The 12,056-nt window shown below is 55.7% G+C and overlaps 1 protein-coding gene across 2 annotated transcripts in view; it reads left to right on the top strand.

The window, feature by feature from the left end:
* The first annotated feature begins 3,355 nt into the window (after positions 1 to 3,355).
* Positions 3,356 to 12,056, top strand: part of TARS3 (threonyl-tRNA synthetase 3) — a 52,509-nt gene continuing 43,808 nt past the window's right edge. Inside the window, exons 1-3 of one of the 2 annotated variants that reach the window (XM_051822271.2) lie at positions 3,356 to 3,762; positions 5,352 to 5,420; positions 7,354 to 7,547. In XM_051822271.2, coding sequence (XP_051678231.2) covers positions 3,493 to 3,762; positions 5,352 to 5,420; positions 7,354 to 7,547 — 533 coding nt within the window. In that variant the 5' untranslated portion in view covers positions 3,356 to 3,492. The remainder of the gene's footprint in view (positions 3,763 to 5,351; positions 5,421 to 7,353; positions 7,548 to 12,056) is intronic. The other variant, XR_011380440.1, reaches the window with a different exon arrangement.

The raw sequence follows: 12,056 nt of genomic DNA, 5'->3' as shown, positions 1-12,056 counted from the left end.
CGTGATGATTCTCAAGCCTGATCCACTCTTTACCATCATGGGGCCGGAGCGATGGTTTCCTAACTCCACACTGCCCTCTCCATTTGCCAGTTAGCCTTTGGCATTCGACTGTAGGCTTAGCTTCTGCTCCTGGTTGTTTGTTTGTTTAACCTATCTTTGGTTTGGACTTATTAATTCTTCTGGGATCAGGTGTGATCAGGTGCGTTCAGGGTGGTACAGCCACACGTGATTTATGAATCCTTACATTTTTTCCAATGGTTTATGTTCATTACTGTACATACTTATTTGGGAGGCTCAAATGGGTCTACTTTGGCCAGCAGGCACCCCCAAAGCTGATCCCTTTCTCCTAGTGACATGCTGCCATAAATTTTGGGGGGAGCACTTCCTTAATCTCCAACAAATGAGATGCCGCAAGCTTATCTTGAACCATACCCCAACCTGGACCAGCCTTTTCTCCCAGGAGCCTTCCTTCCTTTAATGGTAGGTGGTAAGTGTTAGAGGTCAAGATCTTAAGTCTAGGTGTCCATCTAGAAAGAAATCTGTACTCTCTGTTTCCCCCTTCAATGAAGTGTTTTATAATTGAGCTTTAAAATTTCCATGTGAAAGTCCTTTTGCTCTGGATCTCTGCTTCTTGATTTTTCGGCGGCAGAGAGATACATACATGGACACACACACACACACACACGAATCCAAGCCCATTCCCAAGTGTTTAATTCATTAGGAATTTATTCTGCGCCCTCCAATTCCAATCTACCCCCACAGGGCTGTTGTTCACCTTCTCCCATTCCATGTTTGTATCTTCCATCTCCAATGAGAACCCCCTTCTCAGTAACTTCAACACATTTCCTCTTGTTGGAATTCTTCCACCCATACCATGACAATAAACACACCTCTGAAAAGGGTTCAGTATCTGTCCATCATTCTTCTCCCACCCGCCCCTATCCTGCACGAGACTGGATACAGCCACTCATTCTTCCCCTCCCAACCCCATCAGTTTGGTTATGACATCCATTTGAATTAAAATTGAATTCAGGGGCTGACATTGGGACATATGGGATTAAGCCGAATCCCATATGGGCACTGGTTAGAGACCCGGATGCTCCACTTCTGATCCAGCTCCTTGCTAATTCCCCTGGGGAAAAAAGCAGAGGCTAGTCCAAGTGCTTGAGCCCCTGCACCCACATGGGAGACCTGGAGGAGGGTCATGGCTCCTGGCTTTGGTCTGGCCTAGCCCTGACCATTGTGGCGTGAACCAGTGGATGGAGGTCTCTCTCCTTCTCTCTGTCACTCCCTCTCTCTCTGTGACCCTGCTTTTCAAATAAATAAATAAGTAAATAAATATTTTTAATAAAAAAAAGTTCTTTCACATGGAAATTTTAAAACTCAATTATAAAACTGTTGAAAGGGAAAATGAAAGTACAGAATTTCTTTCGAGTAATGTTAAATATCTACAAACCTATGAGATATATAGATCAGAGATCAGAGGAAAATTCACAACTCTAACACCTACATTGATAAAAAAAAAGAATGAAGATAAATAAATCTCAATTCAAAAGTCTTGGAAAAGGTTAGCAAAATAACTCAATGACAATAGCTAATAAAAGAACATACATTTTCCTTTCATCCCAGAAATCCCAGGTCCAGGTATTGATTCTGAAGATCTGTTGCCAAGAATTGAAAAATTCAAATGCATAATTCCATGCGGGATTGTTTGTCATTGTAAAGTACCACGTGGTAGATCCGTTCAATAAGCTATGGTACACAAACACAATGGAGGACTAGCCAGCTGTCCAAAAGGGAGGAGCTCTGTGAGCTGACACAGAGTGATTCAACGAAATGAAAAAAGCAGCGTTCACCATAATATACACAGGACGTGACAGTTGTGTAAGAGAAAATAAGAAAAGCGTACATGCATCTGCTCATTATCGCAAAAGGAAACAGAAGCAGCCAGAAAGCAAGGCAGTTTGCTGTCAAAGGGCAGGGGAGACAGGAACTGGGGCGGGAGGGGACGCGCCTCTCCGCCTCTCCGCCTCTCCGGTGTACTTTGGAACAGTTCTAACGTTTGAAGGTGCGTGAGTGTTCTACATGTTTAAGAGCTCAAGGTAAACCAGGCGTGCGAGACGAGCCTGGGACTTTTCATTACAGCCGAAGGCGAGGGAGAAGCGAGCCGACACCACAAAGAGGCTTCCACACGGGAGGCTGCAGAGCCGTCTCTACGGCGCGCAGGCTCGTCCCCTTCAGTCAGCTGGTCCCATTCCCCACGAAGCCACGAGCCACGTGCATGGCCTGTTTGCACCTGACCTGGCAACGCCTCTGTGTCTGACTCCCGGGCGCCGCCCTGCGGGTCCAGCCCTGCGGCCGCGGTGCGTCAGACAGCGCTCAGCTCGCGGTGGGCAACTGGGCAGCCCGGTCACTGGGTGGCTGTTAACCAAGCATGCCATCTCCACTATGGCTGCTTCCCAAACACGAATCTGTGGAGAATGACACGCACCCGCCTCCCCCGGTCCCAAAGCACTGTGCAGTGACTCACCTGGAACGGCCACAGGTGCGGGCGACAGCAGCCTGTGGGGCCCGCGCTGGGTCCAGTGCTGAAGTCACTGCTCGGGACGCCCGCACCCGCGCCCTGCTCCTATTTCCAGCCTCCTGCTAACGCACACCCTGGGGGGCAGCCGCCGATGGCTCAAGCCCCTGGGTCCCTGCCACCCAGGAGGGACTTGGGCTGAGTGCTGCAGCCTAGGGACAGCCTGGCTGTTGCGGGCTCCTGGGGAGTGGGCCAGGGGGTGGGGCATGTCTGCAGGACTCTCTCATTCGGGAAAGGGAGTTCACTTGGGGAAGGGAGATGTCGGTCTCCAAGTCTGGGCCAAGTTAAGTGGCTAAGTCACGTAGCTTCTTGGCGCCTCGATTTCTCTCCAGGGTGTAACAGGCCCCTGCAGCGTGCCCGGCCTCGGCCCCGCCCCGGCCTGCAGCCCCGCCCCTGCAGCGTGTCCAGCCTCCGCCCCGCCCCGCCCCGCGGCCCCGCCCCGCGGCCCCGCCCCTGAACCGTGCCCGGCCTCGGCCCCATCCCTGCCCGTGGCCCCGCCCCTGCAGTGTATCCCGCCTCCGCCTTGGCCCCTCCCCGTAGCCCCGCCCCGGCCCGTGGCCCCGCCCCTGCAGCGTGCCCCGCCTCGGCCCCTCCCAGTAGCCCCGCCCCATCCCGTGGTCCCGCCCCTGAACCGTGCCCGGCCTCGGCCCCATCCCGGCCCGTGGCCCCGCCCCTGCAGCGTGCCCCGCCTCGGCCCCTCCCAGTGGACCCGCCCACCCCGTGGCCCCGCCCCCTCAGCGTGCCCGGCCTCCGCCCCGCCCCCAGCGGCGCGCCGCACCGCGGCCCCGCACGGCCGTTCGGTGGCGGTGGCGTTCACCGCGCCGGGTCGCCGCGTTCGCCGCGTTCGCCGCGTTCGCCGCAGCCGCCGCCCCGGCCGCCCCCGCCCCCGCGGCTTGAGGAGCGCGGGCGCCATGGCGGCGGAGGCGCTGGCGGCCGAGGCCGTGGCTTCGCGCCTGCAGCGGCAGGAGGAGGACATCCGCTGGCTGTGGGCGGAGGTCCGGCGCCTGAGGGACGAGCAGCTGAGCGCGGCCGACCGCTGCCCGGCCGAGGGGCCGTGCCTGACGCGGGAGGTGGCGCAGCTGCGGGCGGAGAACCGCGACCTGCGCCGCCGCCTGTGCCGCCTGCGGCTGAGCGTCGCCGAGGAGCTGAGCCGCGGGGCGCCGGGGGCGGCCGACGCGCAGGTAACGGTGCGGGCGCCCCCACCCCGCGCCCGCCCGCAGCCCCGCCTGACCGCGGGTGTCCCTTCTTAGCTCTCCGCTGTTGCAGAAACCCCGCATTTCCTCTCGAGGCTGGTTCTGGGCTGCTGGGGCAGGTGGTTTGCGGGGGAGGGGGCTGTGTTTCTAACGGCATCCCGGGTGGGCCCTCTGGCCGGCTGAGCGACCCCGACCCCGGGTGGTGGGAGCCCGGAGGGGCGCGTCTGCCGCTCGTTCCCCGGACTCCCCTGCAGCGGCTGCAGGATCCGGTCTGGCGCGGGGCTCTGGCCCGCAGGGTCGGGGCCGGCCTTGCAGGGGTCAGCGAAGCGGAGGCGGGCTTGGTGTTCCGACGGCACCGGGTCGGCCTGGGCTCTGCGGGGTGCAGTCACAGACCCCAGCCGCAGGTGTTAGCTGTACAGGTGGTGATCGCTGATAATGGAATGAAAGTCCACATCACAGGCATTAAGGATGCAGCATTTGATTTTTTTTTTAAGAGTTACAGAGAAAGGGAGGGAGAGAGCTTCCATTTGTTGATTCGCTCCCCAAATGGCCCCGGCCCCGCCCCATAGCCCCATGGCCCCATAGCCCCATGGCCCCATAGCCCCATGGCCCCATAGCCCCATAGCCCCATAGCCCCATACCCCATAGCCAGTGCTGGGCCAGGTGGAGTCCGGGAGCCAGAAGCTTCCTCTGGGTGTCCTAAGTGGGTATACAGGGCCCAAACACTTGGGCCGTCCTCTGCTACTTTTCCCAGGCCTTTAGCCGGGAGCTGGATTGGCAGCGAGGCAGCTTGGACACAGACCTGTGCCCTCATGGGGGCTTTACCTGCTTCACCACGGCACAGGCCCCCGGTGCAGTATTTGTGTATTTTAGTTCATTAAAGGGCAAGGTGACATCAGAACTTTGTCACTCTCTGAGGCACCCTCGGACTGAGAAGTGTTCTTCGATGATTGGTGTGCTGGCGACGTCTGCGTGAAATGGTGCAGTTAAGGTTTCTGGTGGCACCGTACATTTCTCAGTGACATTGGTTCTTAAAAGTTTGGGGAGGGGGCAGGTTAAGCCACCACCTGCAGCGCCAGCATCCCACGTGGTTGCTGGTTTGAGTCCCGGCTGCTCTACTGATCCAGCTCCCTGCTAATGCGCCTGGCAAAGCAGCAGAGGATGGTCCACGTGCTTGGGCCCCTGCACCCTGTGGGAGACCCAGAAGGGGCTCCTGGCTCCTGGCTCCATCCTGGACCAGCCGTGGCCATTGCCATACCAGGCCGTTTGGGGAGTGAACCAGCAGATGGAGGACCTCTCTCTCTGTAACTCTACCTTTAAATAAATAAAATATATTTTTAAAAAAAAGTTTAGAAGGGAAAACTTTAAAGAGCAAAATACATTGAATGTGCATAGCAGGAGCATGAAATGTACGCACAGGCAGCACTGAACCCTGGGAAATGGCCCATGGAGTCGTAGATGTGATGGGGAGAGGCCAGCTGTGCGCCTGGACACCTGCTGGCCCCCTCCTGCCTCGGGCTTCGGAAGTGTCGCTCTTTCTTTCTGTGGATGCCAGCCCTTCATCATGTCTCTTTCAGCCTCCCAGTCAAAGCCAAGACGAAGACACTGACAAGAAGAAAATGAAGGAAAGTGGGCCTGACAGCGAGGTAAGGCCCCGCTGTGCAGCTCCTGTGAAAGCTACCTGGGGGCCGGGGCCAGATGCCGCCTTGGGTGCCCACGTCCGTGCTGTGGTGTTGTGGGGGTCGGGGTCCCAGCTCTGCCACCGGCTCAGGCCTCCTGGTGGTGCACACTGTAGGAAGCAGTGGGGTGGTTCCAGTAGCTGGGTCGCTACCACTCATGGGGGACTCCTGAATCGGGTTCAGGCTTCTGGCTTTGGTCCAGCCCTGGCTGCTGTGGGCTTTTGGGGAGTGAAACAGCAGATGGGAGGTCGCTCGCTCGCTCACTCGCTCTTGCTGCTCGCTGTCTGTTTACCTTTCAAATAAATAAATAAGGCCGGCGCCGCGGCTCACTAGGCTAATCCTCCGCCTGCGGCGCTGGCACCCCAGGTTCTAGTCCCGGTTGGGGCGCCAGGTCTGTCCTGGTTGCCCCTCTTCCAGTCCAGCTCTCTGCTATGCAGTGGAGGATGGCCCAAGTGTTTGGGCCCTGCACCGCATGGGAGACCAGGAGAAGCACCTGGCTCCTGCCTTCAGATCAGTGCAGCGCCGGCCGTGGCGGCCATTTTGGGGGGTGAACCAACTGAGGGAAGACCTTTCTCTCTGTCTCTCTCTTTCACTGCCTAACTCAGCCTGTCAAAAAGAAAAAAAAAAAAAGAAAAAAAGAACAAGTTTAAAATATAAAATATTACCTGTAATTTAAGTATGTCCACAGTAAATTACCTATGATTTTTAATAAAAACTTAATTACAGATTAAATTATTTTTGTGCTCCATTCATGTTTTAAAATTTTGTAAGTCTTATGTATAAGACGTTTTAACTTAAAAGTGAACTAACTACACAACTGTATTTAATATTTAAGTGCCCCTTAGTCTGTTTAAGGTAAGATAGTAGAACTCTTCTCTTGTGTTAGGGAAACTAAAAACTGGTTCTAGTCCCAATCAGGGCACCGGATTCTGTCCTGGTTGCCCCTCTTCCAGGCCAGCTCTCTGCTGTGGCCAGGGAGTGCAGTGGAGGATGGCCCAAGTGCTTGGGCCCTGTACCCCATGGGAGACCAGGAGAAGCACCTGGCTCCTGCCATCGGATTGGCGCAGTGCGCCGGCCACAGCGCGCCAGCCACGGCGGCCATTGGAGGGTGAACCAACGGCACAGGAAGACCTTTCTCTCTGTCTCTCTCTCTCACTGTCCACTCTGCCTGTCAAAAACAAAACAAAACAAAAAAGTAAATCACTCAACCAAACGAGACGTATGTGCTGAGCGTCAGCTTTTGGTGGGAACAAAGGACAGTTCCTGGCCCTGGGGGGGGGGGGGGGTCAGTCTGGGGAGTTCAGACAGACGCGGGAACGGCTGACAGTGGAGCGAGCAGGTGCAGGCGGCCCTCCGTCTCCACGGGTTCCACTGCAGGGATCGGCCACCTCCGATGGAGCTGCTCAGGAGAATGTTTATCTCTGTCCCGAGCACGGGCAGACTTTATTTCTTGCCCTCATTCCTTGAGCAGTCCAGTGCGACAGCTGTGGACCCAGCACTCACGTTGGCGAGTGAGAGCACACGGAGGATGTGTGCAGGCTGTATGCACACACTGCACCATTTCCTGGGAGGGACTTGAGCACCAGTGGGCTTTGGTGTCCCTGGGGTCCCGGAACCACCCCCGCAGACGCCAAGGGGTGACTGTGTGATGCACAGTGAGTGCTGTGTGGCGGGGCTCTGCATACAGCTGCTTCCGCAGTGGGAAGGGGAGGTGGCTTTGAGCTGGACCCTGAGCGCTAAGAAGGGGTTTGGTCAGTGGAGCAGAGAGTGCTGGAGCCAGGAAGCAGTGTGAGGCGCAGACCTGCGGGTGCTGAGGGGGGAGTGGGCAGGGCACTGACAGGGAGGGAGCCGCTGGGGGACAGGGCGTGTGCTGACTCCGTGGTGTTCCGACGCTCCTCAGGTGCAGCGCCGGCCACATTTCATAAAAGAAAGGTTGGAGCTCTTCCAAGCGTTGAAGGAAGATTCACAGGCCCTGCTTCCGGTCGGTGAACAGGAGGACGCCGGCAGTGCACTCACAGTGAGGGTGGCTGGTGGCGAGACGGTGGAAGGGGCCCGTGGGAGGACAACGCCGTATCAGGTGGCTGCTGCGATTAGGTAACCATAGTCGGGAGACAGTGCTCAGCACTACGTAACTGTGCCAAAGCCTGGGGGCAGTGCTTCCTACTCATCCAGTGAATAAACTAAACAGTTTTTATCGTCTGGCTTCTAAAAGGGCCATTTGGATAAGTAATTAATTGAATGTCAAAACACAGTGTTTTTCTCTTCAAAAGATCCAAGTTCTAATGGTCCAGTAAAAATGGTGAAAAAATTTATAATCCTTGATAGAACATTTTATGCTGACTTATTCATCAATCAAGTAACATCTATGAGTTTAAAATTTTATTATTATTATTACTATTGTTGTTATATTAGAGGAAGGGAAAGAGCTCTCACTCTCCAAAGGCTGTCCTGGCCAGGGCTGGCTGACGCCAGGAACCAGGAGTGCAATTCGGATCTCCCATGTGGGCGGCAAGAGCCAGGACTTGAGCCATCCTGGGGTCCAGACTACCAGGAAGCTGGAATCGGGCTGGAGATGGGAATCGAATCCAGGCTTTCTGACACGGGGTGCAGAGACCGTGACTGGCATGGTAACCACTAGGCCACATGCCTTCCCTCCTTGAGTTTTTGTAGACCTGTTGATTGTAGGTTGAGAGTGTATGTGTTAGACATGTTATCCGTTCTGGACCAGGACTTCGAGCTTTCCAGAAATCACACACATTCGTGAAGGTGTGCGTTTTCATTAATGTTCACTCCTGGCATTCAGTACAGCTCTGTGGGCGCTATAGCACAAAACTTGCGTGTAGGTTAACTTTGACTGCTCCGGAAGGCAGAGACAGTTGAAATCCTCAGGCCAGGCCTGCTGCTCTGTTCACCCTGACCTCACCGGGGCCCTCGAGGCCCTCCCTGCCCCGTGTGATGTTTTCCAGGAGAGGGGATATGCTGGGGGGAAATGGGTTTTGAGGCAAATAAGTTTCTGTTTTTTCGTGGAGAAGCAGGTTGCGTGTTAGTGTTAGGTCAGTGGTTTGCAGGGTGTGGTCCCCGGACCAGCAGGATCGGCACCGTCTGGAAACGTGGTAGAAAAGCAGGTCCTGGGGCCTCCCCTCTTGCCTGCCGAGCCATTCGGCTGTCTGTGTTGTTTGGAGCCCTCCAGGGGCTGCAGGTGTGCAGTCCCAGAGACCCTTGAAGACGGTGGTTTAAGTAGGTCGACTTCAGACACTCTCCTCCGTGGCCTGGAGGTGAGCAGTCTCAGCTGGTGGACATCCCTGGTCCGTGCAGTCGTTCACGGATTCAGCTTCTTTCCACTCTGGTGACCTGCCCGCCCATGGTAGGGTTTGTTGGGGTCCAGGAGTGGAAGCTGGGGCCCAGCCACAGAGAGGCTGACCAGCGATGCCTTGAAGCAAGGACCCTGGAGTAGCCCACTGCAGTCCCGCCTGTGGCAGCTCACGTTAGTCCGTGGCCGTGCCCAGCTGTGAGAGAGTGGAAGTGTGTTCCTGCAGCCAGCCACAGGCCAGCTGGAGCATTCTTGCCCTGGACGAGAAGAATGGTGTAGGGGTCAGTAGACCGTCTGCCGGCCCCCCTCCAACACCCAGACACCTGCAGGTGGGCACTCAGTATCCAGCACCCCGCCCTCCCTGGGGAGACAGCGCGGGTCCACACCTCAGAGCCTGGGACTCTGGCGTGATGTGCGGCGCGCCCCTCCCCTCCAGGCTGACCACTGCATCCCAGCAGCAGACTCGGAGGCAAGTCTGCTCTCACCACACGTGTGCGGTCAGCGTGAGACAGTCTCAGCATGTCCGTCTCAGACGGGGAGGAAAGCAGCCGACAGAGCTGCGGGGAGCTCGGGGGTTCTGTGGCCCTTATGAGGCCTGCAGCCTCTGTGCAGCGTCCACCCATCAGCCGCCCTCGGTGTCGCTCCCCCTCTTCGTGGAGGAACGACACAGGACCCTGCTCTGTTCTTTCGTCTGCTCGGCCCTCCCCGGGTTTGCTGCTGGTTCTTCCCGGGTTGGCTACCGTCCCTTCCACCTCCGTGGAAGGGCGGTTCCCCCTAGCCACATTCCCCACTTCCGCGGGGGAGCGGCACACCGCTGGCCGGCTCTCTCGGGGGCTGCACAGGTGTTCCTTCAGATGTTCCCCTTAGATGTTCCTGGTGCATGCTGTCTCTCTCCTCCTTTATAGTCCTCCTCCGCCAATCCCAACTCGGCTGCCCACACGCCGAGTACGCTGCTCTCCTCCAATCAGGAGCAGGATCAGCTCCTGGAGGTCAGCACTCAAGTTGGCAAGAGGCAGCTGGGTAGAAGCTGTTGCCTCCTCTCCCAGCGCCATATTGTGGGAGAGCAGATGCATAGAATAAGTCTTAATTCCAGTAACTCAGTCCAGTCCGGGTTGCTCCCCACACTCGGCTGTGTGGAAGCGGCTCTCGGCCATGGCTCTGGGGCCCCAGTTTTGCTCTTTGGGAAGTTCATTGCCGTCTTAACCCTGGTTCGTCCCATTTGAGGTGCAGGAGTTTGTGCTCTGGGGCTGTGCAGTGCGCTCAGCCCAGTTGTTGCCGATGCACTCTGGGGGGCTGGGGTGTCTCCGAAGGATCAGGCAGCCCCAGTTGTGTGTGAGCTGGGCGCAGAGTGTGGTGGGTCATCGGCTGCCCTCGGCCTCATATCCGGAGCAGGCACCTGGTCTGTTTGCGCGGATCAGCGCCACGTGAAAGGCCTCCCTCTGCAGTACACCTTCTGGACGAGGCTCGGCCTTTTTGTTTCGTGGCGTCCGCGCCTGGCTCGTTCCTCTCTCCCTCAGTTGATTGCACTGAGGGCACGGGAACCCAGGCCCGTGGGAGAGGAGCGCCCTCCCTCTCTGACACCGCAGCCCCCGACCCCTGGGGAAGCCCTGTCCGTGCCCATCCCCCTGGCTTTTCAGGACAGCAGGTTGTCTCTCTAGTCTCGCAGGGCCCCGGATTTCTGGGTTCTTAGTCCACCGGAATTAGAGGCCACGATTGGAGAGAGCCTGGGCTTGTGGAGCCCCGTCCCTCTCTGCTTGCAGGTTGGGAGCCGTCAGTCACGCTGCTCAAAGCAGCACTTACCGACCGCGCAGCAGCTTCTGGCTCGTACAGCTGCTCCCTCACGTGCTCGGGCGCCGTGACCACCGAGCACCATGACTGTGCTGTGCCTGCAAGTTCTCGCAGGTATTTTGCTAGGCCATAACAAGGGTTCTGGCTTCCACACCTTAGTGTCTGTTGCCTTGTAACCGACTACTAAACAAGTACCACATATTTTGGTTATTTTTAGAATTATTTTTGGGTTTTTATTGCCATAATTTTAAAGTCTAGGCTGAGCTGCTACAACAAAAGCACCACAAAAACTCAGTAACTTGGGGCTGGCGCTGTGGCGTAGTGGGTAAAGCTACCACCTGCAGTGCTGGCATCCCATATGGGCACCGGATTGGGTCCCGGCTGCTCCTCTTCCAGTCCAGCTCTCTGCTTGTTGTATGGGAAAGTAGTGGAGGATGGCTCAAGTGCTTGGGCACCTGTAGCTGCATGGGAGACCCAGAGGAGGCTCCTGGCTCCTGGCTTCAGATCTGTTCAGTTCCAGCCATTGCAGCCATTTGGGGGGTGAACCCGCAGGTGGGAGACAACCTTCCTCTCTGTCTGTAACTCTGCCTCTCAAAGAAAAGAACCAAAATATTTAACAAATCTTGGTTCCTCTGCAACTCTTAAATAGCATGCTATAGAAGTCTGTCTCCTGTTAAGGAAAATGCTGTGATTTATTGTTAAGTTTAAGAAGGAGGTTACCAGGGGCCTGGCATTGTAGGACAGCCGCTTATCCAGTGTGATAAGCCGGCATCCAGTGTGAGCACTGGTTTGTTTCCCGGCTGCTCCACTTCCAGTCCAGCTCCCTGCTAGGGCACCTGGGAAAGCAGTGGAAGATACACCAACTGCTTGTGCCCTTGCCAAGCACAGGGGAGACCTGGATGGAGTTCCTGGCTCCTGGTGGGGCCTAGCCCAATCCCAGCTGTTGTGGCAATTTGGGAAGTGAACCAGAAGATGAAAGATTGATCCCTCTCTCTCTCCCTCTCCCCCCTCCCTCCCTTCACAGCAAATGAATAGATCATTTAAAAATGACTAAATAACACATGCAAAATAGTACTATTCCAGTTTTATATTGATGTGTACGTCAAGTGAGCCAGCAGATGGAAGATCTCCCGTATGTCTCTCTGACACTTCCTCCCTCTGTGCCTCTGACTTTCAAATGAAATGAAGATAAAGGAATAAAAACATCTTAAAACATATAGAAGAACATACAACAAAATGTTAACAGAAATTTCTGGGTTGGGGATTGTGGGTGATTTCTTTTTTCTCTGCTTTTCTGTACTTTCTAGGTTTCTTCTCTTGTTATTGTCAGTAATTTTCAAACACTAAAAGTTCTTTAAAAGATACCATAAGAGAAAGAAAAAGATCAACGCCTTAATGAAAAGCAGGCAAAGGAAATGCTTTATACAAGTAAAAAAGCTTGTAAATACTTGCTAAAATTAATAATCAAATTAAAGCCATTTTCAACCCCACGTTGACAAAGGTCA

This window comes from Oryctolagus cuniculus, chromosome 12 (assembly GCF_964237555.1).
Source record: "Oryctolagus cuniculus chromosome 12, mOryCun1.1, whole genome shotgun sequence".
NCBI lineage: Eukaryota > Metazoa > Chordata > Mammalia > Lagomorpha > Leporidae > Oryctolagus > Oryctolagus cuniculus.
The sequence above is the reverse complement of the archived record's forward strand: the minus strand, read 5'-3'. Positions and strand labels throughout refer to the sequence as shown.